The 27,370-nt window shown below is 37.5% G+C and overlaps 5 protein-coding genes across 12 annotated transcripts in view; 2 read left to right on the top strand and 3 right to left on the bottom strand.

Moving 5' to 3' along the window:
• Nucleotides 1-8,251, top strand: part of LOC132195030 (prominin-like protein) — a 32,001-nt gene extending 23,750 nt beyond the window's left edge. Inside the window, exons 3-19 of one of the 6 annotated variants that reach the window (XM_059616722.1) lie at nt 700-979; nt 1,117-1,237; nt 1,293-1,359; nt 1,523-1,687; nt 1,755-1,873; nt 1,967-1,990; nt 2,157-2,322; nt 2,379-2,508; nt 2,569-2,727; nt 2,783-2,998; nt 3,129-3,684; nt 3,739-3,897; nt 3,952-4,070; nt 4,400-4,444; nt 5,072-5,170; nt 5,331-5,429; nt 5,974-6,837. In XM_059616722.1, coding sequence (XP_059472705.1) covers nt 700-979; nt 1,117-1,237; nt 1,293-1,359; nt 1,523-1,687; nt 1,755-1,873; nt 1,967-1,990; nt 2,157-2,322; nt 2,379-2,508; nt 2,569-2,727; nt 2,783-2,998; nt 3,129-3,684; nt 3,739-3,897; nt 3,952-4,070; nt 4,400-4,444; nt 5,072-5,170; nt 5,331-5,429; nt 5,974-6,058 — 2,609 coding nt within the window. In that variant the 3' untranslated portion in view covers nt 6,059-6,837. Of the gene's footprint in view, nt 1-699; nt 980-1,116; nt 1,238-1,292; nt 1,360-1,522; nt 1,688-1,754; nt 1,874-1,966; nt 1,991-2,156; nt 2,323-2,378; nt 2,509-2,568; nt 2,728-2,782; nt 2,999-3,128; nt 3,685-3,738; nt 3,898-3,951; nt 4,071-4,399; nt 4,445-4,963; nt 5,171-5,330; nt 5,430-5,973; nt 6,838-6,897 lie in introns of those variants that run through there. The other 5 variants (XM_059616718.1, XM_059616721.1, XM_059616720.1 and 2 more) reach the window with 5 other exon arrangements.
• Nucleotides 1-18,385, top strand: part of LOC132195033 (ATP synthase subunit delta, mitochondrial) — a 37,226-nt gene extending 18,841 nt beyond the window's left edge. The window contains exons 1-3 of one of the 3 annotated variants that reach the window (XM_059616725.1): nt 17,307-17,458; nt 17,715-17,852; nt 17,913-18,385. In XM_059616725.1, coding sequence (XP_059472708.1) covers nt 17,721-17,852; nt 17,913-18,278 — 498 coding nt within the window. In that variant the 5' untranslated portion in view covers nt 17,307-17,458; nt 17,715-17,720 and the 3' untranslated portion in view covers nt 18,279-18,385. Of the gene's footprint in view, nt 1-17,306; nt 17,585-17,714; nt 17,853-17,912 lie in introns of those variants that run through there. The other 2 variants (XM_059616726.1, XM_059616727.1) reach the window with 2 other exon arrangements.
• LOC132195032 (uncharacterized) lies at nt 8,238-10,329 on the bottom strand. The gene is made up of 5 exons (XM_059616724.1): nt 10,169-10,329; nt 9,092-9,280; nt 8,832-8,954; nt 8,518-8,766; nt 8,238-8,462 (listed from the first exon to the last, which is right to left on the bottom strand). Exons 1-5 carry the CDS (start codon nt 10,292-10,294, stop codon nt 8,352-8,354), a joined length of 798 nt encoding a protein of 265 aa, XP_059472707.1. The 5' UTR covers nt 10,295-10,329; the 3' UTR covers nt 8,238-8,351.
• A 26-nt stretch (nt 18,386-18,411) lies between the features above and the next one.
• LOC132195034 (E3 ubiquitin-protein ligase parkin-like) lies at nt 18,412-19,724 on the bottom strand. The gene is given in 6 exon segments (XM_059616729.1): nt 18,412-18,587; nt 18,589-18,614; nt 18,744-18,831; nt 18,882-19,001; nt 19,060-19,171; nt 19,501-19,724. Coding segments are annotated over 6 exon segments (438 nt in total). The 5' UTR covers nt 19,509-19,724; the 3' UTR covers nt 18,412-18,503.
• Nucleotides 19,725-21,622: 1,898 nt separating this feature from the next.
• On the bottom strand, nt 21,623-27,363 carry LOC132194724 (E3 ubiquitin-protein ligase parkin). The gene is made up of 12 exons (XM_059616187.1): nt 27,074-27,363; nt 26,833-27,016; nt 26,446-26,776; nt 26,192-26,390; nt 25,801-25,938; nt 25,623-25,742; nt 25,488-25,572; nt 24,191-25,353; nt 22,244-22,386; nt 21,933-22,164; nt 21,756-21,815; nt 21,623-21,703 (listed from the first exon to the last, which is right to left on the bottom strand). Exons 1-8 carry the CDS (start codon nt 27,329-27,331, stop codon nt 25,244-25,246), a joined length of 1,425 nt encoding a protein of 474 aa, XP_059472170.1. The 5' UTR covers nt 27,332-27,363; the 3' UTR covers nt 21,623-21,703; nt 21,756-21,815; nt 21,933-22,164; nt 22,244-22,386; nt 24,191-25,243.
• Nucleotides 27,364-27,370: the final 7 nt, after the last annotated feature.

Consider the following 27,370-nt stretch of genomic DNA (forward strand, 5'->3'; position numbering starts at 1 on the left):
CAAACGAGAAACCGCTATGCAGCCGCGACAGTGACTCACTGCGAGAGATTGTGCTCATTTTGTATGCACGAGCGTAATGATGATGCACTTGGTTATTTCCGTGGGTAAATTAAAAACTAACAAAAATTTAATTTAATTAGGATAAATTAAATTGCCATTTCAATAAGCAAATACTTAAAAAATGTCTAGAAACAGTAGGTAATATTTATGAGGTTGTGGTCAGCGGTCACCAGGATGTGTGAGGAAGTGAATGATATTATAAAAGTTTTTCCCTGAGGAAAATTTTCTGGAGTTTCCTCAACTGAATTGTGGTCGCAAAACTTTTAATTAAATGTTAAATAAACATAATTATTTCCCAGTTAAAAATAAGGAAGTTGAGTAAAATACTGAATTCCAATGTTATTTTGAACTAATAATCAATCAATTTTAATTGGATGGCTGAGGTCACTTGGATAAAAAGACCTTCTTGACTCACAAATCAATTCTGCATCTAAATTCCAGATTTTATTATGATCTCGCGTGATCACGCAACAATTGATTGATTGTCCGACTATAGAGCTTAGGAATGTTTCTCTACGTTGAACTTTTCCAAGGATTAAAGGGATAAAAAAAAACGTGAAACAACTTAAATTATTACTTTGAAATATTGAAAAATGTGAATTTCTTTAGTTAAAACTTTGCTCCTTGTTCAAATTCCAGGCTTCCTGACTGTGAAGCAGGGTCAACTGGACGTGGTCGGAATCAAGGAGAAGCTGAAGACGGACTGGCCGAAGGTGCTGCACCACTATGCAGGTCCGCTGCTCTTGGCCATGGTGACCCTGCTGTTCGGAATTGTGATGCCCTGCGCCGGCTTCCTCTTCTGCTGCTGCCGCTGCTCAGGAAAGTGCGGCGCCCGTTCGCACGCCTATGACAAAAAGCACGACCCTTGCAAACGCGCCTTCCTCGGCATCATCCTGGCAACCTTTGCCACAGTCATTCTGTAAGCAATTGATTTTTATTTACAAATCTTTTACCAAATTGTGGAAAAACTAATTAAGAAATTTTGCTCTTAAAAAAATAATTTAATTGCTTAAAACAAAAAAAAAATATAATAATAATAATAAACAATTTTTTAAGGTTTGGAGTTGTTTGCGCGTTTGTGACGAATGAATACATGCACGACGGCGCGCATGAACTGCCGGACAATGTGCGCACTGGGCTTGGCGACACTGAGCTCTACCTTTCCAACACCAAGGAGGTAATGATTTTGCGGGATTTATTTTAGTAAAATTATAAAATTTGTTGAATTGCAGGAAGTGAACACTCTACTAGTCACTAACTACAGAGAATTGCAGACTGTCCTGAATGACATACTCGAAGGTTAGTCCTTGCCTTATTTTATTCAAAATTTGCAAATTACCGCAAATAACAAATTTTTTTTACCAGTTTTAAAATGAGGAATAACAATACTTTTCAATTTTCTTTTCTTTTCTGGTCAAAAGTTCAATAAAAATAATCCACTTGCTTTTTTTATCCAAACCAGGTAGTGGCCAAATTGTCAAGGACAAATTAGCAGACGTCTCAAAGGCAGTCGCCCTCAATAATCTGACGGCGATTGCCACTGGACTGACCAAAATCAAAGGCGATCTCTCAGACATAAGCACCATCACCCGAGAACTGCAGCAAAAAAGCCAACAGCTCAACGCCGGTATGTATTTTTTCCTCTATCGCTACCTTCCGATCTTTTTGAAGATGACACTTTTCTTTTTCCCCAGGTCTGGTCGAAATCAAACAGAAGCTGACGCAGCGTCTCCGGGAGTGCCAACAGCCGTGCCGTGAGGCCCTTGCCAAGTACAACATTCACGGGCTCTCGGCAAACGCTGACTTTAGCAGAGTGAGTGCAAAAATCGAGTGTTAATTAATTTGGAGCTTCGGTCATGGGAAGTTTACTAATTCACTAACTCTCCTTCTTTTTCACGCAAAATAGTTGTTGGACAAATATGTGCCAAAGGTATACGTTTTTTCACTTCTGCAGAAAAAGCATGACTCTTATCAAAAATTATGATTGCAAATAAAAATTAATTGCATGGCAAACTTTACCAAGTGTGTTGTTTGTTGAACATTTTAAAGGTTTAGCATAATATCCAATTCTAATTTTGGTTTTCATGCGTTTTCAGCTTCCCAACTTGTCTGGAAACTACCAAAATATTTCCCTGTTGATTGATTCAAACATCGGAAGGGAGGTTATGAAAGGGAAGAGAGCTTTTGATGAGATTCAGTTCAGGATCCAGCACGAAGTGAACACTACTATTCCTCGAATCAAACAAGCAATTCAAAATGCTGGTAATTTCAATCAGAGTTTAGTGAAGCTTCATCATTTAACATTGGCTTTTTATCAGGCAAAGCTTGTGAGGACACTGCTCACAAAATCACCAACGTCCTGGACAAGGTCAACCAAAAGATTCCTCAACACGTCAATGGACGAATCAGTCAAGGAGAGCGGTACATCAATGAATATGCCATTTACAGGTAATTTCATTTATTTGCACGAAGAGCCAGAAAAATAATTAAATTTCCATTAAAACACAGGTATTACGTGGACACCACCGTTAGCTCGCTGCTGCTTCTTATTCTCGTCTGCCTCACCTTTGGTCTCTTCTACGGATTTTGCGGCAAGAAAGTGGATCTCATGTACGGCACTGATGACTACTGCTGCAACAAGGGAACTGGTGGACGATATCTCATGGCGTATGTTCATTACTTTGGTTTATTTAGCAAATATTCAATTTATTTAATTGTGCAGTGGTGTCTACTTGATGTTCTTGTTTGCGATTGGATTGGCTGCTGTGGCAGTGATGCACCTGCTGGTTGGAATTGTTGCTGAGAAAACCGTCTGTGAGTCATTGAAGGAGCCGTCGTCTGACAATCAGGTCATGACCCTGGTCGATCAGCTGGTCAACATGGACCACGTCTATCCCAAAGGCAGCACTGCTGGCATCAATGTCACTCACATGATCAGGTTAATAAAAAAAAAAATAATTTTTTTTTGTATAATGTAAATCAGTTCATATTCTTTTCCCATCATGATCAATGTGTTGTTTTACCATTTCTTAAAACTAGGTTGACATCACTTTTATTCATATTTTTAGTTCTTGCCACCGAAATGAGAGCATGTACCAAGTGCTGAACCTGGAGGCCGTTGTCAATGTGTCCCAAGTGTCTCAATTCCAAGTGCAGTACGGCATAGTGGACGAAATGGCAGAGCTGCAGAAACAGATCAAGCTGAGCAACGATGTGACCATCCTGACTGCGGACGCCAAAGTGCGGTTGTTGGACTTGGCTTCTTCGTCTCTGTCTGACATCGACTTCACTGCGTACAACGACCTCGTTGAAAATCAGATCACGTCGATTGACCTCAAGAAGTTGGCCCATGTCATCAACGAGACCACCAAGAAACTGAAACCGGACAGGGACGCCGTCTACTTCTCGTTGATCAACGACGTCATGTACATCGAGTCCTTCCAGACCAACGTTGTGGACAAGATGGTCGATTTGTCCAAGAAGCTGCGAGTTAGCACCAACAACTTGCAGGAAGATCTCAAGTTCAACCACACCAGTCTCAGACAGGCCATCCACCAGCTGCTCAGAGAGGTTGATGACGCCCAGGATTATCTGCAGAAACAAGGCCCCGAAGAAGTTGTCAAGGTAAATCAAATGAAAATAATTTGTGAAAGTCAAAATTCAAATTTATAAATTCAGTTGGCCCAAATCTTCGTGGATGAGTTCACTCAACACATCAACAACTATCTGCAGAGAGTGGTGAGAACAACCAAGTACTCGATCGGAAAGTGCTGGCCAATCAGCCAAGCCTACAACGCAACTGTGATATCAATGTGCAGCAAAGTTGTGAATCCATTTGTAAGAATTATTTTCAAGCTAACAAGTATTATAAATTTCATTTTTTTTAAATAGAATGGTTTCTGGTTGAGCATTGGCTGGAGCTTGGCGCTCTTCCTGCCCTGCATCCTCGTCTGCGTGGCCCTGGCTAGTTTGTACAGCAAGAGCAACACATACCTGGGGCCTCTGGACACGTAAGTCTCGAACAAATTTAAGAATGCATTTTCACCTGCTCTACGTTATGTGTTACACTAATATATAATATCATTATTTGTAATTAAAACAAATCAGTCGTCCAGTTACTACATTTTGAGCTTTCCATTGTTATGCTTATTAATTTGATTTATGAGGAGCAGGTACTTTCCTTGAACACTTTGTAATTTTTTTTTCGTTTTTGCAAAGAAAGTGAAAGTTTAATAAACCGTAAATAGGTGCATCTCTAAAATTAAATAAAAATCACAATACACCTGACACAGTTAAGGTAGGTTTTGCCTGCAGTAACACTTGTACCGTCTGTTTGCAGTGACATGTATGATGCATACGGTGATCGAGATAACATTCCACTGAAGTAAGTTTATGTTCAGCTTGTTTCGTTTGCATCCATTTTTTTCTCTGTTTTGAGCCGCTGAATCCTTACTTTTCTTTCCGCATGTCCATTAATTTTATTGAAACCCCTTTCATCTGCTTTCTTATAATTACCGCATTTTTACGTACGAACTCAATGTTATAAAAAAGTCGATGAGAATCCCTCCTTTGAACGTAAATCTCAATTTAAAATGGGTGCTGCAAATTGAACATATATATAATTTTTTTCAAATGCTGCTGCTGATTTAAAATTCAGCTGCTTGCCAAAAATAAAAAATAAAATTGCATAATTTAAATTTAAACAAAGCTCATTCTGTCATGATTTATCAAAATAGCGTAGCTGTGTATTTTCTATTTTTTCGCTCTCATATAAACCGCAATTGAAAACTATCTCTTTCTGTCCTCCTGCTTTTGCCTTCATTACCCTACTTGAATTAGCTGTAAATTTGAGCGAAAACATAAAAACACAGCATGCTAAAAATTGGAAAAATGGCTTGTGCAGCGTTCATGACAAGAAATATGGAGGAGGGGGTCACCATCGCAGCAATGGGGGCCATCAGGCCTTCCAAGAAACATATGAGAACCAGAATGGATACGATGGCGATTACAGTGGCGGTGCTTCCGGAGGCGGCCATGGTGTCGGTGCTCGAGGACGCAGACCTATGACGGGCGAGGGCTCCAGATACAGGGACGCTGCTGCCACCCCTAAGTAAGTGAAAATTGATTTAAAAGGAAGTAAATGAATCAATTTAAATTAATTCTTGATAAAAATATTAATTGAGGAAATTGCATTATTTTTACTTTTTTAAAGACTGATTATTTCTTCCCAATGAAAAACATTACAGAAACAATAATTTAAAACTTTTTAGGCACTGGGACTTCCCCGCTGGCGGCCCTCCGCATTACCGCAGCCCACCTCCCGGGACTGAGTACGAACGGCCTCCTCCCTACTATTATCCTGGTCCTGGGTAAGCAATGTTTTCACAAGTATTGCCTCCTTTTGCATTCAATCACAAACTTACAAAAGGTGAAAATGGATGTTTGAAGCTCGGCACTTGCAGAGATCGAGGCGCAGGAATGTATTTTTTTCTGCAGCCGAAATTTGCATGCAAGTGCCAGCTTTTTTGGTGCTTGGAATACTATAGCAGTGGTGCTACCGTTTGTTTCCCACCCCCGACTAATTAAAAATGTTTGATTTTTGCAATCAGAGTATTTGAAGTTTTACAATTAGTTTCCCTTTTTGGCAATCTTTGTAAAGTTATTTGATATATTAAGGCTCGCTTTCTTTAGAGAGCTCGCGATTTAGAGTTTTTTGCCTTTTGATAGCCACTCTCGTAACTTGTTGTTCATGTGGCTCGCTGCTGCTGCTGCTGTGATGTGTGCCCTGTAAATGAGAACAGACACTGTGCAAGTTGATTTTGTACGTTTTCTAATCTGACGAGATTATTATATATTACAATTTTATATTAAATTGCATTTGTCCAAACTTCTGACTTGCGTGTGTATGCCCAGTGTTGCGGTGGCGAGCGCCCGACTGCCCCCTGACGGGCATCAGCCTCCCATCCCACACACCAGAGTAAGAAAAAAGAGCTCTTGAAAATCTTGTTGTCAGTTTTTGAAATGAGATGCAAGACGAGCAGTGTCCTCCCTGTTTACTCTAGCTTCAGACCTTCGTTCGTACATATAATTTCTCACAACACACACTTTACCAAAGAACGAACCCGTCCTGATTTCAAATTGATCAAAGTTGCAAGCATGCTTCATTTCACTCTTCATAAAACCTCTCAAGCGCTAGTTGCAAATCTGTGTTTTTTTATTTGATGCTAAAGTAATTTTTTGGAATAACCGAAGGTAATAGTTGTTTGCTTTCGAAGAAAATTCAACGATTTCAGCACTCAAATTTAAAAGAAAATCTCCTTTCTTTTGCAGTTCATCAAGTTTTCTCGATCTTTCTAAAAGTGTAAGGCCACGACGGAATATTACTTATTATTAATGTATCGCAAGCTAATTGTTCAAAATCGCCACAAAATCATCAGCAAAAATCCTAATTTACACCCTTCATACACAAATACACACACGAATATTTATTCAAGATCCGGCTTATTTTTTATTTATTTTTATATATATAATCACTTGTAATTTGCAACTGGTGTTCGCAATTTCATCTCCCAAGCAGTCTCTCTCGTTGGTAGCTCTGGCCAGTCTTTCTCCGATTACAGCACACACACCACAGCTTAGATCCGAATGCAGCCTGAAGAGTTTTTGGCAAATTCCTAAATCCTGAAACACCCTGAAAAAAAATCAATATTTATTTCATTACTCATCAGCATGCTGCATGTCATTCAGAATCGAACCATGCTTTTGTGGAAAGAGCGCTTGTGGTGTTTTTTTTTTAATTTCTCGGATCGACTGACCTTATTTTTTTTCCTCATTCAGGGATCAGAAATGACAGGCTCCTCCTGCCGAAGCAGCGCAAGTAGCAGCGACGGAAGCTCCGGGGGCACCGGCACTACCACCACCGCTGGAACACCAGCCGTGCACACATACCAGAAACTGGAGGCCCTCGAGAGCAGACTATATCATGGAGGAGCAGCTCTTGTGCCGGCATCCACGTGGCGCCGTCAGCCACGTCTAAACCCCTCCCGCCCCAGGACGAGCTAAGCTCAAATCATTGTTCATCTGCCTGCCCCCGACTCCGAACTCTTTGAATTCTCAACTCATTCCCGAAGAATCTTTTTCCCTCCCGACCTGTGCCCGGAAAAGACACTCGATCGTTTGCCGTAGTCTTTTTAGAAGAAACCTCTCTCGATGTGCCACATTTTTTTTAATCCTTGCGCACCACGCATGTACATATAAATATTATGGAAAAGAAGAAGGAAAGAACAGTGTAGAAAATTACATCGTAATATTTTATTATTCAGTCTTTCATGTCCGTTGTTGGAAAAGATTTCAAACTCACTGCTAGGGCATAGAATCTCATTCTTCAACCAATATCGAAAAATAAGATTTTTGTAAATAATTATATAAATAATAATAAAGAACTGGCAGATCTGCTGTCAACTTGATATGCATATTGTTGTGAGATGTAGCGATCAATTTACTGGAGCTGAAAAACGTGGAAAGTCTCACAATCAGACAAGACCATAATAGACTTATAGATGTAAATTTCTTCTCACTCTTGTAGACTTTTCATATGTTGACTAAGTAGCATTAGCGAAACCCAATTATTATTATTACGAGTAATAATTATCCAAAAGACATTTTACGACTCTATAATGGTCTCGTGCGTGTGTTGCGAGTGTGCCTTTGGAATATTGTGAGCTGCCGAGTGAAAAAAATAATTGATCGGAAGAGTGCTATGAATTCAATATAAAGTTTGGCTTATTTCAAGTCCACAACTTTGCAAACATTCTGTGTGTAAATAGATGAATTTTATCTTTTATCAAGTGATACTTGTAACAACTTTTTCAATTTGATGAATGCACGTTTTAGAATTTTCTGCTGCATTTATATATGGAACTTGAGGAAATTATCTCTCTAAATTTTAACTCAAAAAGATAAAGAAGTGCAATGCGATAAAAGAAAGGAAACATTTGTGAAGGCTAGTTAATTAATTATGTGCAAAGATGCATAATTGTGTGAGCGAACAATTTTAAATTATAAGATTTGATGTACATATGAGATTGAAAGTGTTGACTTCCACTCATCATAGAATACGATTGTTTTTTTGTCAAACACATCTTCATATGTATCTGTATGATAATAATAAATGTATGCATGTGCAAGATAATTGATTTATTTTAATCCAACACTCAGGATGTTATTTTAAATCAGAAATATTTAATTAGATCCTTACAAAAATTTAAATTTTCAATACTTTTGTGACACATTTAAAATTTCTTGGCCATGTAGAGTCCCCAGACATGTTCGTTCCTGTCGACCCAGTTCAATTTCTTCGTCCATCCGTTTTCCAAATCGTTGAAGTCCTTCTGGGAGAATTCCTGCTCAGAATAAAAATTTTTAATTCACCAAAATTTCATTTGCTGAAGTTCTTACCGAGATGAAAGACTCCTTGATGCTGTTGAGCAGGTCGAGCTCCCTCTTCATGGTGGAGACAAACTCTTCGGTATTGTCGATGGCCTGGACCTGCTTCCAACCTGCATCTTCCAACAGCTTTCCGTACTTTGGAACGGTCAACAGACGGTAACCACGTCCGGCCACGTAATCCTCGAACTCTTCGCCACATTTATCTTGACCTCTGGCATAGTCGGTGATCAGCAGTTGACCTCCTGGCCTCACCCATTTCTGAAGATAAACGCATTATTTTCGATAATTATGTAACATTTTTTGTGTTTGGGACAACAACTTACAAAGAGATTAGCGAAAAGCTCTTCTTTGTTGCCAATGTGCAGAATGGCGTCACGGCTGTAGACGGCGTCGAACGATTCTTCGGGCAGACTGACTTTCAGGACGTCAGCGACTTGGAACTCAATCTATAATTAATATATTTTTTAGCAAAAAATTTATTACTTTGTCTTGGGGTTTTGGGAATTATTTAAATAATTTATGTCATTTTATACCAATTTTCATTTTAAAAATTTATCAATTTCTATATCAAATTAATTTTTACCAATTTCTTGGTCTCTTCGTCAAGCTCGCCCTGGTACTGCTTGGCTTTGTTGATCATGTTCCTCGACAGGTCGAGTCCAAGGACTTGGACGCCGTAGGTCTTGGCCAGGTAGAAGGCGCTTCCGCCTGTGCCGCAACCGACATCAAGAACTCGCTGACCAGGCTTGAGGTTCATCTTTTTCGTCAAGCCCTGAATAAAGAATAATAGTAGTTTATTTATTTTTTTAAATTTGAAATATGTAACAATTAAATTTTTGCAGTGATAATCTAAATCACAAGGCGTAGAAATTGAAATCAATTTATTTTACTAAATTTCTTAAATAATTAAATTTTTCACAAAACTTTTCCTTTAAACGTGATTTAATTTTTTATGCTTTCAATATGCAATCGATGCGCCAGAAAATTGCTTGCAGTTGCAAATGATATAATAACTGTTGACTTTATGATTATAACTTTTATTTAAATGCCATTGAACATTAGCATAGCCGAGCATAGCTACAAAAAGTCATTCGTCCAGCAAATTCTTTGCTTGCTAGTCGTGTAATTAATTTTTATAGCATACAAAAAATAAATGTGAGCAACAAATTTATGCTTATCTATTTTATTATATTTAACTTTTAACACCCAACCAAGCACAGGAAAACTTTTTTATGTAATACTTTCCTTGAATATTTTTTTCCTTTTACCTCAACCATCATATCATTCTATTAAGAATACCAATTTTTCTCTTTTAATATAAAAAGCACGTAACTTTTTTTCTCAATAGAAATAGAAATTTACAGTGGCTCCGATTTTTATTTAATTTTTTTTTCAGTACTTCCTGCATTAGCAATTTTTTAGCTTCATTATTAAATTTAAAAAAAAAGAATAATAATTTTTTAATTACCATTAAATAGTAATTAAATTGGATGCTGGTCAGTCCAAGCATCACCATTGGACTGACGATTGAAAAGTAAAGTTAATAAAAATACTAAAAGATGCAGCTTTTCCTGAAGGGATTTAGAATTGACTTTTAAATTATAATAGAATAAAACTTTGAAATTTATTATAAATTAATATTTTTTTTTTAATAAATTACCTTTGTGGTTCCCTCGCCACCGGTGCTGACGTAGGTCCTGCCGAAAATCTTCTCATATCGCGAAATGCTGTGGTCGCTATACTGGTGGCTGTCCAGGAATTCTTGAGACGCGTTTCGTTCGCCCATGGTCTTTGTCGTGGCTCTAAAAAGTGAAGACCAAACGAAACGCCGCGCCAACTTTTATACTGTCAATTAGAACCGCCCAATGCGGATGAACGCGTGACGGAGACGTTCGTCCCGGAGAAAAAATGTCCTGATATTCAATCTTTGACCCTTTTGAGATGGCGTGATTTTTTGAGGTCACTCAAGCAGATGCAAAAAAATCTGTGTTGATAAACTCTAGCCTTTGTTTGATTAGCAATAATGAAGTTCAAATTATAAATAAAATGGGATATTTTCGCAAGAGAGGGCTTTTAATGAAAAAAAAAAAAAAGGTTATTCCCAATTATTTCTGCGTTTGTAGTTGCGGCGCCTCGTTGATTAGATGTGATTAAGGAATATTGAGAGGGGATTATTGAGATATTTTGAGATAATAATGTTCTCAAATTATTTGCAATTAATTTTAAAATACTTTAAACTTATATTATTTATTCCAACTTTTTTCTATCACGCTTTTTAGTTCCTGTTGAAAAAATGTAAAGTTGTATCAAAGGATAAGAGAGTGGGCAAAAAATAAATAAAAGATAATATGTTTTCTATAAAATAATAAACATAATAACACAATATCAATCAAGATCGACGTGTAATAAAATGTGCTGGCGTAAAAATGCGTTTTAAAGAAATGTGAATATTTACAATTTTATGAGTAATCTTTATTAGTGATTTTTTACGTTCAAATTGATCTTTGAGATCTTTGGAGAGCATTATTTAATGTACTATGCGCTTATGAAAAAAACGTACTCGTATGTTAAGAGACAAAATTTGTCGCACTTTATGTATATCATGGATTTATTATTATCCTAATAAATCAATGTTATTTCGCCGCACTGAACTTTTAAACACTCTTGTCCGTGCGCACAACTGCAGCGCGCATATAACGATTCAGAGGGGAAACAAAACAGTCGCATCTTGTATTGTCAGACACCAAAGCGCCTCCGAACTCCGAAGCAGTAACATCGGATCTGGTGTCAAGTGGTTTCACAACGAGCAATCGTTTTCGTCCAGCAAGAAAGGTATATAAAGAAATTTTATAAGAACCTCTTGTTAATTTTACATGTTAGCCCAGCCTTGACGCTCACCATCAAAACATTCGTCTCTTTTCAGATTGGTCGCAAAATTAAAAAAAAAAAAAATGCAACAATCAAGAGGAACAATTTAAAAAAAACTGCAAAATTTTAATTTAGGTAAGATTAAAAAATTTGCTTTAAATCTAGGACTTATGTTTGCGCTTTCCACGCTCTGCTCGCCTTTTAATTTTGAAAAAGCAAAAAAGTTTTACTTCCGTCGCACAATATAAAAGCGCATAATATGCGCAGCGAAGAATTTTACAAATTTTTAGATTGACAGCATGTATAAAAATTCATGGAATTGCATGTTGTTGAAATTCCACCAACAAATTCTCGGCTTGAGCAAATTCATTAAATTTTTTAAAAAATTATCCAGGTAGCTCTCGGCTACCTGTGTGAAATAAATTTGTTTTTGGCTCGGTGCACGCATCGACCTTGTTGCAGCCGCACCGCTGACGGAATTTTGGCCGGTCGGGTGGCAAATTCTCCAACAAATTTGAAATTTAAAATTTTTTAACAGAGCTGAAATGTTTTGTGTTGATAATAATTTGTTCATTCTCTCAAACTTTGTGAAGTTTTTGCGTAATTGTGTGATGTTATTATGTGTCTCATATTTATTTTATCTCCATAAAGGAGATTTTTACTTATTTTTAATGTCTCTCTACGTATTTTGTGCAGGCAGGGTGGACGCCATGGATCTAATAATTTAATTGGGTTTTAACTAGTAAAGCAACGGTTGACGCGCTTAGCCGATTTTCTGCTTGGCCATCACCGCATATTTATATTACGCTTCGCACTCACAAGTCTGCATAAAAATTGCGCTCGCGCTTGACTTTGCTGTAAAAAGTTTGCTGCACACAATTGAAGTTTTGCGCAACCAAAACTTCGCCAAGGGAACGAGGAACTGTCGCGCGAAATTTTTTTCGCTCGCTTGAAGTGTCCACAATTAAAATTACATCGCTATCATGTCACAAGTACCTGATAAAATAAATTGATTTTACTCTTTACAATAAAATTTTTTCCTTGCCAAGTTAAAAAAATTAATTAGAGAATTGACTGAAAAATTAAATTTACAAATCGGCAAGAAATAAAATTTATATCTTCTTGATTTTCTTTATGAGGAGTACTCCAAAATTTTATATGATTTTAATCAATTATTTCTGTTTTTTTTTTCAATTGTTTCAAATCGTTGACAATTTTAAAAATTAATATTTCGGGAGGGAAACATTGAATTTTTTGATAAAGCTTCAACCTCTGCAAAGAATTTAGCTAAAATATTAAAATAATCTGCACCATTTCATCACTTTTTTTTAATTTTTTTTCTTTTTTTTGTATGAAAAGAAGGCACGCACCATTATTTTTCGCCGGCCGCGAGTCTGGCAAAAGGTGCGTTCTCGACTTTTCCCTTTTCGCGGTGGCAACCGCGCGGTATAGAGGCGAGGGGCGCGGGCAGGCTTACTGCATTTATTTAATTAATTTCTATACTTTTGATTAATTATTCAGAAAGACTTAAATATTCTCCCTCTGCGGCCTCTGCTATCTTAAATATTTTTTTAAATTTAAATTAAAATATTGAATTTTTTTTGATTAATTATTAAAATGGACAATTTATAAAAAATTTGCTGCCGCTATTTGAAGTTCATATTGCGACCATGTTTTCAGGCACAATGACGTTCACGTTTACATTATTAGCACGACTTTTGCCAGAAATCGCGTTCGGCCTGCGAGAAAAAAAGCAAAAACGACAACGGTCAGCATCAGCAGAGAGCGGTTGGCCATCGAAGTGAATGTATAGAATGTATGAATGTACTGCATCAGATTTGGAATCTGAATCGTCCCAAGTATTGGCAGGCAGTTTTATATAAGCTGGATGTTTTAGCCTCGGGCCGAAATGATAAAAGAAGTTCCAGAAAGACGCCACGATTTTTCAATTTGGGGTTTGGAGCAGTTCAAAATGGTTCAGACGAAACCAAATTTTCTGTACGAAAATGCGCACTTTTCTGATCTTTTGGCTGGCTTTTAAAATGCCAAATATTTTCAAATAAATCACATATAAAAAATAAATAATTAACATAAATAAATTTAACAATTTTGTTATGAAGCTACATAATTTGAGGGTCATCGATAACTTTTACCCATATAGAAACAATGCCTGAAATTTTTGCTGTAAAAAACGTAATGATTTTATTTATTATTATTTTAGTAGATTTTTTTATCATAATATTACGGGATCTGGGGGGTCAAAATTAAAATCCCAATAGATTGATGATCTACAAAATATTTCATAACTTTACTAGATTCTTTAAAAATATCAAAATTCCGGCTGGAAATAAAAAGTTCTAAAACCCAAATTTTTAATCTCGGAATATAAGTTAAGAATTTAATTTTGACATCCCCCGTACTCTCACCAGTGCTATAATTACAAAAATTTTTTTCAGGCAGTGTCCATGATGCCACGAAGTTCTCAAAATTGCCTCCTTCTACCGACACGACGAACGGTGCATGAAGAAAATGGAGGCGCGTATGAACTGGTAATGCAAAATTTTTCCAAACATTTTTAATACAGCGGAAATAATTTCTTTTTATTTAATTTTAAGGGAGCAAGCGCACGGCCGTGCCACGACTGTGCAACGCAGCCAATCAGTGTCAGACTTGGATAATCTGGAATCTGAGCTTGAAGCTCTTCTGGTAAATAAATATTAAAATATTTACGACGCTGCTCGCTAGCAGCTGAAATTTATATTCTTGTGCTCGAAAACCCTGAAACAAATTAAAAATTTAGTAAAATTGATTTGCAGGATGACACTGCATTTGGAGAGGATGACACGGAAGTGAAGACAAGTAGGTCCAAAGTAGAGGGAGGCGCTGAAAGATTCCTCGACATAAAAGTAAGTTTAATTTTAAATTTTAATATTTATTCTCGTAAGCACTCTACAAGGAAGCATGTTGCTGGCAAGCGCAGACGTAAATCTGCTGCGCACATTTACCTTTAAAATTTAATTTTAGTGCAAACAAAATTAAAAAAAAAACTAAAATTCTGATAGTGCTGGAAACATCAGCGGAGGGCGGTTTTGCATCGCAATAAATTTTCCCTGTGCCTTTTACGCTCCGCTCAGCTGCACATCCCTTATTTGTACCCTGAGTTTGATTTGCATTTTTGGGGTTAATAATATAATGGTCTTCTCTTCAATTTAAAGGTAAATTAAATTTTAATATGTAAAACCAAAGTTGGGCAGAGTGACAGACACTCTCCGCTCTGCACTCTTTGAGCAGAGAGCGAGTGCAGATTTTTTAACTTCGAGGTGCGAGCAGTCATTTGCACTAAAAAATGCGCTCAACAGAGCGGTCGTAATTTGCAAATTCAGGGAAAAAAATAACGAAAATTTGCCCAAAAATTTAAGGTTAATAAAAAAGCAAACAATACAAAAATTTTCGTCTAAAGAATTTAGTTGCAATTTAATATTGCTGAAACTGTTTTTAAATCAATCACTGTAATTTTTGTTCTTATAAAGGCGCAAAAAAATCTAGAAATGCTGGAAAAAAGATTCGATCACAAGATTAAGCGCATTGTGCGCAGCCAAGAATTTTTCAAATTTTTAGAATGACTTGTATAAAATGTTGTTGAAAATGCGAGGAAAAAAATTCCACCAACCAATTCTCGGCTTGAGCAGTTCAGAAAATTCATTAATTTTTTTAAAAAAAATTATCCAAGTAGCTCTCGGCTTATACCTGTGGGAAATATTTTTTCTCGGCTCAGTGCAGCGCCGCACCGCTGACGGAATTTTTGCCAGTCGGGTGGCAAAAATTCTCCAACAAATTTGAAATTTAAAATTATTTACAGAGCAATACATTTTGTGTTGACGATAATTGTTCATTCACTCGAACTTGGAGAAGTTTTTGCGTAATTTTGTGATATTATGTGACCAATAGTGAGTTTAATTTCATTTATTTATTTTTAATGTGATCTCTCTGTGAATGTGCTGGCCGGGTTGACGCGCTTAGCCATCACCATGATTATTTTGTATTACTCTCGCGCTCTCAAGTCGGTATAAAAAATTGCGCTCGCGCTTAACATTGTGGAAAAAAGTTCGCTGCGCACAAAATTGAAGTTTGCGTGAACGAAACTTCGCCGAGCGAACAAAGAACTGTCGCGCGAAATTTTTTCGTTGCTTGAAGTGTCCACGATTTAATTTACTTTGCTATCACGTCACAATTAAGTACGTGATAAAATAAATTAATTTAACTCTTTAAACTCTTTAAAATTACATTTTTCCCACTTGAGTTGAAAAAACTAATTAGAGAATTGACTGAAAAATTAAATTTACAAATAATCGGCAAAAAATTAAATTTATATCTTCTATAAATAAGGCACCAATATTATACAAAGAATTTTGCTTAACTTCCGAGATTAAAAAGACCCCATCCATCACAAAGAGTCCAGTATGAAAGAAGAAGATTAATTATTCATCAAATTTTAAAAATGATTTTCCTCTTTTTTATCTGATTTGAAAATTTGCAAATTGATAACAGCAGTGATGATATTTTATTAAAAATAAAAAATATCTTCATAATTTTCTTAATTTTTTTTTATGAAAAAAAAACGCACACAACATAATTATTTTTCGCTGGCCGCGCGGGTTTGGCGAAAGGTGCTCGACTTTTCCCTTTTGCTCTGGCAGCCGCGCGGTAGAGGCGAGGGGCGCGGGCAGGCTTGCTTCATTTACTTAATTATTTTCTCCACTTTTGAAAAAATTTTCAGAAATATAATCCTCCCTCTGCGGCCTCTGCTAACTAAAAGACTTTTTTTTTTAAATTTCGACATTCACCTCGAATCTTTTTTTTTTTAAATTATGAAGCTACCCTGCTGAAAAGCTCGGGAATCAAAATAGTTCCGAGAACTATATTTTGGTTCCCCAGTCTCCTGAGAACCATCGAGGCTTTGAAAGTAAATTTAATTTTAATGTAAAACTTAAAAAAGTAAAACATTACCACTTATAACATCCACAGCTAACGAGCATCGCTCTCACTCGAGAGTCCAGATGAGACGAGCAGTGTCGAGGCCATCGTCGACAAAATGTTGATAGCAGGTGTCAACCCGTCTCGTGACACAATCGGCCACTTCTTCAAGAACGTTTTCGGGCAAGTCGACTCTTACCTGAAAGCTAAGGCCATTTTACAGGAGCTAGTACAGGCCTCGAAGATAATCAGCGCGCAGAGTAAGGATATTCCATGTTAAGGAAAGTACGGAGATATTTTAATATAATTTTTTTTCAGAGGTCAAAATGTTCTTCGAGACATCGACCAGAATGCCGCGACTGCGGAACCGAGAAAATCTATGTAAAATCCGAATGCTCTCGCTACGCTCTCTGCATCTGCATTGACTGCTTCTCTGCTACAAAATTCAATGCGTGAAAGACGGAGCTCTGCCATTGTCCAGTATCAAACTTGAAAATCTTGAGATTTTTTGAATTGTCCATAATTTTGAATTGATTGAAATTATATTACAGACATTAAAAGAGAATTTAATGTAAGTTAAAGAGTTAAAAAATGACTCAAATAGAAGTGCAATTTTTAATTTAAAATAAACTGAAACTTATTTGTATAAAATTAAAACATGTGTTTTTTGTGTGTTATTTATTTTACAAAATGCGTAATATAAAAATTAAGCAAATATTAAATCTTTGCTGACATAAAAGTTGAACTTAGCCAATCAATTGTAAAAAGTTTCTTCAAAAGTCCATCAAGTACCGCAGCAATAAAAAAATGGGAAAGTATATAAAAGTTTCAAAAATATATCGATAGCAAAGATTAAAAAGAGGCAGTTTTTAGCGGTTTTTAGAGAAAAAGATCTAATTAAATTTTTAATATTAAAAATATTATACAACGCTGCTGTTTGGCCTGTTTGATCTTGGCTCAAAGCGCTTTGAACACTATCAATGGCGATTCCCGCCAGCTAAACAAATTCAATTTTTCAAAATTCTTCGCGCGCGCCACACTAGAGACGTCTGCTGAGGAAAAACACAATTTCACCTTGCTTTGCTGCACGAGAAGACATTGATTCACTGTAAGTTAATTTTTCGATTTTCAATCACCATTTCCACCAAAATTAAGTTGTCTAGTGAACAATCTCTTTGACATTAACATTCCTGACCTTCCTGTCGGGTCGCTCCGATCACCAGAAAGTTCGCTGGTTTGTAAAAACACCTGCAACTCGCAAAAGCAAAAACCGCATCCCTTTCTTCTCGGCTTTTTCGACTGCCCAATTTGACAATATTTTTTTGCTTTTAACCATCTTCTAACGAATCCATCTCCGATTTTAGTCCGAAATGGCAGTTGTCGGCCGATCTGCTCGCTCTGCTCTGCGCCTCCTGGCCACCAAACCCCTCGGCAGGACCGCAGTCCGACGTGGATATGCCGATGGCAATGAGATGTCCTTCACCTTTGCCGCTGCCAATCAGGTCAGAATTCAAATCGAAAATTAAAAAAGGAGGTTTTAATTTGAATTTTTTCCCCCAAAGGTATTTTACAACGAGGCCAATGTGAGGCAAGTGGACGTGCCCTCGTTCAGTGGAGCCTTTGGCATTCTGCCCAAGCATGTGCCTACCCTGGCAGTCCTGAAGCCCGGCGTTGTCACAGTTCTTGAGGCCGACGGCAGCCCCAAGCGTTTCTTTGTCTCCAGTGGCTCCGTCACCATCAACGATGACTCCAGTGTGCAGATTTTGGCCGAAGAGGCTGTGCCAGTTGAGAACCTGGACGCGGCCGCAGCCAGGGACGCACTGAGCAAGGCCCAGAGTGCCTTGAGCTCTGCGTCCGGAGACCAGGCCAGAGCCGAGGCGCAAATCGCCGTCGAGGTTGCCGAGGAAGTGGTCAAGGCGTGCGAGTAAATTTTCGTTACGAGTAGAAGAATAATTGTTGTTGTTCACCCATTCATTCTGTGTTAGATGAAAGTGAATTAATTAATTTGTAAATAAAACACTGATCCATAAATAGATTCAAAATAGCTTCATATTTCTGCGAAAATCTCGAACAGTTGTCAACAAGGGTAAATATTGGCACTTTTTTTTTTTAAAAAAAGGAAGATTTGTAGTAATTAACAAAAATTCGAGTTATTAGCCAAACCAGTGATTTCCCATGCAGTCTCGGGTCCACGGTGTTTGACAAACCCAGCACCATTGAAGCCGCACTGGGGCCTTTTGTGCAAATCATATGCATACATCCACCTATAAATCATAATTAAAAAATTAAATGCTAAATGTTAATATAATTTTGGAAAAAAATGAATTCATTAATTTTTTAAACTCATTTTGAAATATGTACAAATTTTTTTTTAATAGAAAAAAAAATAATACTAGCATCTCTTTCAGTAGGCGTCCTGCATTTGGGACAGGGTTTGGTTGTCACTTTAATTGCCACTTTGCTTGCTTCATCCCAACGGGCCTACAAATCACATCTTAGTTTTTATTACAACTAATTTGCAAATATCAAACCTGAGCAGCTCTGCCTGGGTCTACGCTGTAGCCGGACTGTTCGAGGCCCGTAACTCCAGATTCAACCTCTTGGCACTCGCCTATATGATAGCCTTGAAGGCAGTTTCGGCAAAAAACAAACTAATGATCAATTTTTAATTGATTCTCTATTGAATGAAACATGTAACTCTAAACTTACGCCGCAACCACTTGCGCATGCAACTTTTGTGCATCCACCGTCGACCAGAATTCCCATTCCGCATCTAGGCTGAGGACAAAGCACCCCACCAGCTTGGAGAACAAATCTTCTTCTGGATAAAAATAATTTCATCATTAATTTAAATTTCAAAATCCATCTATGCATGGTTCCATTAGGGAAATTTGAGAATGGTTTGGGATAGAATTTGTGATAGAAATGCTAAATCAAGTTATTTGTTGAGATAGTCAGGGTTAGCTGTTTTTGGGAAAAAATATGTTAATCAGTTCCCATGATTTACCATTTTTAATATTGATATTTAAAGAAAAGTGGCATATTTTACTCTATGCTCAAAACAAGAAAGTTTAACACAACTTTTTTAAATTTAATAAACATCAAATTTAGTCGTTAAGTGAAATAAATTTATTTCTTAGCTTATTTTACCTCAGCATCACTCGAAAGTCTAAAATGATGAGTTTCCTCAATAAAGGAATTTTCACAGCCAGCTGGGTATGGTAAGGTGTAGCCCAGTTCGGGGTCCGAGCCGAGTGGAACCTCCTTTCAGTCGAGAGCTACAGTAGTGTCAGAAACAATCCATGCAGGTCACGGAATGTCCCTGATGTTTGTCTTAAACAAGTAGAAGGCTACGGCCTCCTCATCCTGAGACAAATGCTCGGCATACCGGAAGAAAAACTTCGAGAACCGCTGCTGTCCTGCACACTCCGGAGAACTTCGACCCTTTGAGGCGTCAGCACGTCTTACCAGCAGCAAGGTTTACGCACCACGGTCGCAGCAAATTGAATTAAACCCGTTAATGAATGAAAAAAATGGATGTACTAAGCATCTTAAATTAAGAATTTATTATTAAAAACATTTTGTTTTTAAATTCCTTTTATTATTATTGTCTTTCACAAATGAAGGTGAAGTCTGATTTTAACTTTTAAATTCGGGCTGGAATCAGTTTAACGAAAAATAAACCCCTCCGTACATCACGTGTCTAGACCAATGAGCGCCTTTTAATTTAATAAATTTATTGTATTTTTATTTAGGCCAAGGGTGGCAATACATGTGTCAGCGCGCGCGACTCCCTCGTATTCAGGTATACGCAATTCTCCTTGCCTAGCTGTTTATGCTAGTCTCTCTTTCTATGCGCGTTTTTACTACACACATAAAAAGAACTTACAATTTATAAAAATAAAAATTATATTAAAACCAGATTAAATATAACCCCCATAAAATTCACATTTATCTAGAAAGGAATAAAGATAATAATATATCTACATATAAATAATATTTTTAGACTAATCGAAAATTTGATTAAACTTTTTATTTTTATTCATGTATAATTAATCAAAATATTAATTTTCAGAAATTGGGTGCAACTTAAGTGACAAAATTACTTTTGAATCAAGCAAATGAGAGTAGAACCATCCCAATCATATTCATTGAAAGTGCAAACGCAATTTTCATCTTCCTCTAAGCATCTAGTACAGAAAAAGGTCTCATGCTGGCAGCCTGCTTGGAATTCGGCATCGAAAGAGCACACTTTGCAGAAATGTGTCTCGATGTTCTCGTGCTGGCAGCCGGCTTGGATTTCGGCATCGAATGAGCACACTTTGCAGCATGTGTCCCGATGTGTCCAACAGAAGAACACTGCAAAATAAGATCATTTAGACTGTAAATTCAAATACATTATATTATGATTAAATTTCAGTTTCTATTGCAGGTTTTAAAATTATAACAGGAATAATATAAGAAGTTAATTCATAAATATCTTCACGCACAATTCACAGTGTGTGATCTCATCTTAAAACATTATTCAATAAAAACTTCATAATATCATACCCAAGGGGTGAAGAATAGTTGAGGCTTGTGCGCATTGATGTAGGAACGTTAACTGGTCCTTCAGTGTTAATCCTGGCGTGGTATTATTGATCAATTGCAGAATTCTATGAAGGAAGTCGTAGACATTATCCATGGGAAGGTTGTCGCCTCCTCCTAGACTAGCCGAGCCGCCATCATACATCTTCAGCCTTAGGGCGCTCAACAATTTGGAAACGGCATCCATGTCCTTCGGAGTTGGCTGAATGAACTTAAACACAAAATCTAGTCAAGAATTCAAGGGGAAAAAATTGATGCTTACAATTCCTTCTTTCAGTTTGGAAGCTGCAAGCGCAATGTGGTCAATTGATTCATCATGAGCGCCATCAGGATCTGTTCTCTTTACCTTCTTCTTGCTATAACAAAACAAAAACACACAATTTCAAAACATGCAGATATCAATCTTTAATGTTGTAATAAAAAATTATTATAAAAACAAATAATTGAAATAAGAGAAGTGCTTTTATAAAGAATAGTAAAGTGAAGACCAATCAAATTGAGATATAATAAATATGCTGTTTTTGGCATAATATTAAAAAAAAAAAAAGAAAAAATAGAGAAATAGCTACAGCACCTAAAAAAAGTTAAATGAATATGTGAAAGCAGAATTGATTTAAAATGAACTATTTATTTTACTCACATGCAGCGCAACAGCCTCCTCCTGGACCAGGTGCAGTCGTCTTTGATGCATTTCTTCTCCTTCAGGCGCACACATACATTGCAGAAGAAAGTTTTATGGCCATCGCAGTCGGAACACATAAATGGGCTACTCAAAAGAGAGGTAGTAAAATTATTTAAGTAATATTGCATTATAGTACCTTCCCCCACAACTTCCAATACTGCACTTTTCCACTTCGCCCTGGTCACGGTTGCAATGGCTATAAGAGAAAAATAAAGAGGAATATTAATGATTTAAATCATCTGTTAGGCTTTAATTAATAGGAAAATGAGGAATTCTTAATAAGGACTAGCCTTAGCACAATAAAAAAACCTACCATACTCGTGTATCACTTGGCAGGCACGTGCAAAGTTGGCCAAGAGGATCTGCTGTTCAGAAAGGCATGATTCACCAAACAGTCTGATCACGTATATTAACATTGTGAGTATGTTAGGGAACTTCAATTTTTTCTTGGAGTTTCCTTCCACACTGTCGATGCTGTTGTCCAAGGCACTGAGTATTTCGTCTGTGGACGATAATGTCTCGTCGGACAAGGGTTGGGATAAGACCTGCAAAAATATTAAAAAAAAAAATTACAATATAACAAACCGCGGCGAGAGTGAGCAGCTTTTGGTATAAAAATCTAACCTTTGTGGTCTGGAGGTCACGACGAGCCAAATTCTTGATGGGATCCATTATTTTTTTAAAAGCGACTGGTTCCATTCTCTGGCAAAAAAAAGAGTACTGCAACAAATAAAGCGCCGTGTCCTGCGTGAATCGCCTTTTTCCGCCTGTGTGTCAACAAAGAGGGAATAAGTGAGACGTGCATCAGAACAGATACGAACACACAAAGCGCACTTTGTCCTGGTACTACAAATTTAGTTTATTGTGAACCAAACGTTAGAAGATTAAAATGCAGGGGTTTGCATAAGATTATACTGACTGATTTTTTAATTGTAATTAATGATTTATATTGTTAAAATTATTTCTATTTGTTAATGTGTAATTGTTTAATAATTTCTATGGCTTGAATTATTTAAAATGCTAATGTGTATTGTTTGACACAATGCAGGTTGGCTTACACACGGGCTTGCTGTACAAATAAATAAATTTAAATTAAAATTAATATTTTAAATTTATTCGTTTTAATTAAATAAATTATTATTTTATAGTGTTTTAGCATAATAAATTTTGACAACAATTTTGGCAGAATGGGTAAAATTCACAGACTCGATATTGTTCTTTTACTGTCGTCTCTTGCAATTTTCAAATGGGAGCGCGCGGTGTTCCCTGGGTATGCCGGCTGCGGCTGCCCTGGAAACGTCCTTCCTGGGAACCCGGCGGCTCCCTGCTATGCAGGTCTCTGGCGGCGGACACGTTCGTACGCCTTCGTACAAACGCTCGCTGGCGGCGAGCCTCGTCGGCGCCCGATTCCTCGGACGTGAAGGAGCTGGCAAAGCTGCTCCGATTGGCTTCGGACCGCTCAGCCGCACCCCTGGCAAGGACGAGGGACACTGGTGTGTCGCTCGAGGGGCTCGGGACGCAGTCGGCCTTCCGGTTGTCCTCGTACGAGCCAGTGTCAGGACAGGACAGCGGTCGGGGGGCCTTCGGACAGCTTGGACACGGGCGCGAATTAAGGAATCGCGGACGGGTGTTGTCTGAAGCTGCACTGGGTGCCCAGGTGTGCATGTCAGTTTTCTGCCCGAGCCAGCGGACGGAGCGCCTTTTACAGTGCGGGTCGCAGGCCGCAGCCCGGAGGGTCATGCGAAACTCATCCACAGAACTTTCAGATGCATATAGAAAGTTCTGTGAATTTGCAGTTGAATTCTAAAATGCCTTTATAAATTCCCTTGAATTGAAATGGAATCCCATGAATTCTACAAGCTAATTCCGATTGAATTTATGGAATTTATTATACTAATTATATTTATAAATTTAAAGCTACTTTAATTAAATATAAATTTAAAATAAACGCGATATTTATTTTTTGTAAGAATTTAACTCAAAACAATTGCCAGAAATTAAACAAGATCAATTCAAAAGAAAGCCCTTAAATAATTAATTTAATTGTAAAAGCCGAAAATTTAATTGGAATAATAAAAAAAACAATGAAGTTCCCCGATGACACAGCCACATGAGCCACAATCAAAACAAAAAAATTAAGAGAGGAATAAAATAATTATTCCACACCAGTGCATTTGTTCAGAGTTCGTCGGGGAATGCTGTTGCATTGTGCGACAAATCTTCACATACGGCCTTCATAAATATCTAGAATAACAACAATTCCGTGAAATGCTCCGCGCGACATTGCTAGCATTTCGAAGTAGCACATTTCAGTTCTTTTGCATTGTACCCGGAATATTTTTAGGATTTTAACATACGTAATTTATGCAGGAATTAACAAATTATAATTTAGTTTGAAAAGAAAAATAATCAACAATAAAAACGAAGAATTATAATAAATTGATGCATGCCGGCTCGGCCGGCTCAGATTTATATGAATGTACCGATGAATGTACGTAGCTCAATTTTGTTCATAATTTACGAAGCGGCGGAATGAATAAATTTATTGATTGAATATAATTTCTATCTTACCGAATTTCAGAAGACAAAGAGCTTCACAAATTTAGACCAACTTGTTGATTAAGTCACACGGACGCGAGACAAGTGACAACACGTACGGGAGTACGGGACTGCTTTCATAGAGAACAATGTGTGGTCTGCTGCTGCTATATATACCACCCCCCACTCCGTGCTTCCACCCAAGGAGAGGGAATGTTTTTTATTCTCCAAAACAAAAACCTCCTCAAAAGGCGTTTCATTCCGATCGGGAGAATAAGAAGTCCCTTCCCCCCCTCGCGTTCACACGTGTGGCAGCGCTGAGATCGCCGAGTGGGCTTTAAAAATCGCCGAAACATTATTCGGATTATTCCACGAATAATTTAATGATCATAATACTTATTTTGTTATTTTTGATAATGATCGTCAATATTGATCTGATTGATCATTTTATGCCAAGACAAAAAGGTTTGTGATTGATCATATGATCATTATTCCTGGAATAATAAAATGGCACGTTTTCAAGAAAAACATTTAACATTACCCTTCTATATCCTGGACCCACCCAATTAAGTACATAATATAATCATAATTCCCGGATGAATGATCAAATCTGTATATAATATATGGAAAAAGATTTCGGAAGCCCACTCCGCGATCACAGCGCTGTCACACCAGAGGGGGAAGGGACTCATTGCACTCATCTCCTCTATCTTTTCAGCGCTGTTAGATACTTAAATCATGTATTTTTTGATATGCATGAAAGAAATTGTAGGAAATTTAACTGGCAACATTTTTTCTTTAAGGTGAGCAACTTTTAAGAAAAATTGCCAGTAGTTTATTAGCCTTGTTAATTATCTGGTTTGCACCCTCCCGTCGATCATCACTATAGCTTTGAAGGCATTGCTGTGATATATTTTGGCAAGTGTTGATGCACTCGGTAATGACCAAATCAAAACACTGATCCATTAATAGATTCAAAATAGCTTTATATTTCTGAGAAAATCTCAAAAAGTTGTCAACAAGGGTAAATTTATGGCAATTTTGTAAAGGAAGATTCGTAGTAATTTACCTTATAAGTTCGACTTATTAGCCAAACCAGTGATTTCCCATGCAGTCTCGGGTCCACGGTGTTTGACAAACCCAGCACCAGTTGAAGCCGCACTGGGGCCTTGTGCAAATCATATGCATACATCCACCTATAAATCATGATTAAAAAATTAAATGCTAAAAGCTAATATAATTTTGGAAAAAAAAATGATTTCATTAATTTTTTAAACTCTCATTTTGAAATATGTACAAACTTTTTTTAATAGAAAAAAAAATTAATTACCATCTCTTTCAGTCGGCGTCCTGCATTTGGGACAGGGTTTGGTTGTCACTTTAATTGCCACTTTGCTTGCTTCATCCCAACGGGCCTACAAATCACATCTTAGTTTTTATTGCAACTGATTTGCAAATTTCAAACCTGAGCAGCTCTGCCTGGGTCTACGCTGTAGCCGGACTGTTCGAGGGCCGTAGCTCCAGATTCAACCTCTTGGCACTCGCCTATATGATAGCCTTGAAGGCAGTTTCGGCAAAAAACAAACTAATAATCAATTTTTAATTGATTCTCTATTGAATGAAACATGTAACTCTAAACTTACGCCGCAACCACTTGCGCATGCAACTTTTGTGCATCCTTCCTCTACCAGAATTCCCATTCCGCATCCAGGCTGAGGACAAAGCACCCCACCAGCTTGGAGAACAAATTCTTCTGCTCCAAAACGTTGATATTGCTGATACTGGATAAAAAATAAACTTATCGTGAATTTTAATTTCATAATTCATCTGTGGTTCTATTGGGGAAATTGAGTAAAGTTTGGAATAATAATTGTGCTAAAAAAATGGTAAACTATAAGTTAATTATTTGTTGAGATAATCAAATTTAGCTGTTTGTGATTAACAATGGCATATTTTCTCAACAAGCAAGTTTAACACAAAACTCTTATTTAGTTGTAAAGTGAAATTTATTTATTTTTATAAATTTTATTTTACCTCAGTATCACTTAAAAGTCTAAAATGATGAGTTTCCTCAATAAAGGAATTTTCACAGCCAGCTGGGCATGGTAAGGTGTAGCCCAGTTTGGGGTCCGAGTGGAACCTCCTTTCTCTCAGTCGAGAGCTACAGTAGTGTCGGAAACAATCCATGCAGGTCACGTGGCCTTCGATGCAAGGGAAAACCAACACAGGGTTGCTAAACAATTTTAAATGACCAAATATTCAAAATTTGGTTTCCTTAAATTTTTTACCTAATTTCCGTACATGCTAAGCATGGAATGTCCCTGATGTTTGTCTTGATCAAGTACAGGGCAACAGCCTCCTCGTCCTCGCCCTGGGACACATGCTCGGCACACCGGAAGAAAAACTGCGAGAACCGCTGCTGTCCTGCACACTCTGGAGACTCGCAGTGAACTTCGACCCTTTGAGGCGTCAGCACGTCTTCCCAGCAGCAAGGGTCGCGCACCACGGTCACAGCTCCACTCTTGCAGTGACTGCAACGCACTCTCAGCTTTCCGGCTCTCATTCCTCTACACACGGCGCCACAATACACGTAGAAATGGGCTCGATTCTTCTCGGTTTCTGCAAAAATTATTATTTTTTTACAAAACTATCTTTTAGGTCCTTTTAATTTTTACCAGCTTTGTCTTCAGACAGTCCAAGCATTTCCCTCTCCTTCGCAGTCAATTGGAGGTCCATTAAAGTACCACACATGGGCTTTGAGCCCTCAGCAGCAGGATTATCCGGTGACTGCGGAAAGGTTGGAACAGCCCTGACCACTCTTACTGCGTGAAGGACACTTTGATCTCCTAAATCGCAATCCTGAAACAGTAATTTTTATGGTAATGACATGAAAATCAAGTATCAGCATTTAAATACCGCTATTATTGTCGTGTCGAGCAGTTCTTTGCCCGCAAAAATGATTTTCACCTCTTGGGGTTGCATGCCAATTTTGGGGCCGACGAGCTCTTTCACGTCTTTTATGTCCATTTTCGGGTCTAAGTCGACGCTGACCGACTTGCCTGTGTTGGTTTTTATGTAGATTTTGAGCGTGTTTTTGATGCTCTCGGTCCCTGAGCTGAAAATGTGCAACATCCTTTCTAAAATGCGTCTGAAAAACTCAAAGATAAAACTCATGACGCAGGCTGTCTTAATTTTACTGCGTTTGAATTCCGC

The sequence above is a fragment of the Neocloeon triangulifer genome, unplaced genomic scaffold, assembly GCF_031216515.1.
Source record: "Neocloeon triangulifer isolate White Clay Creek 2 clone unplaced genomic scaffold, ASM3121651v1 ptg000008l, whole genome shotgun sequence".
Lineage (NCBI taxonomy): Eukaryota > Metazoa > Arthropoda > Insecta > Ephemeroptera > Baetidae > Neocloeon > Neocloeon triangulifer.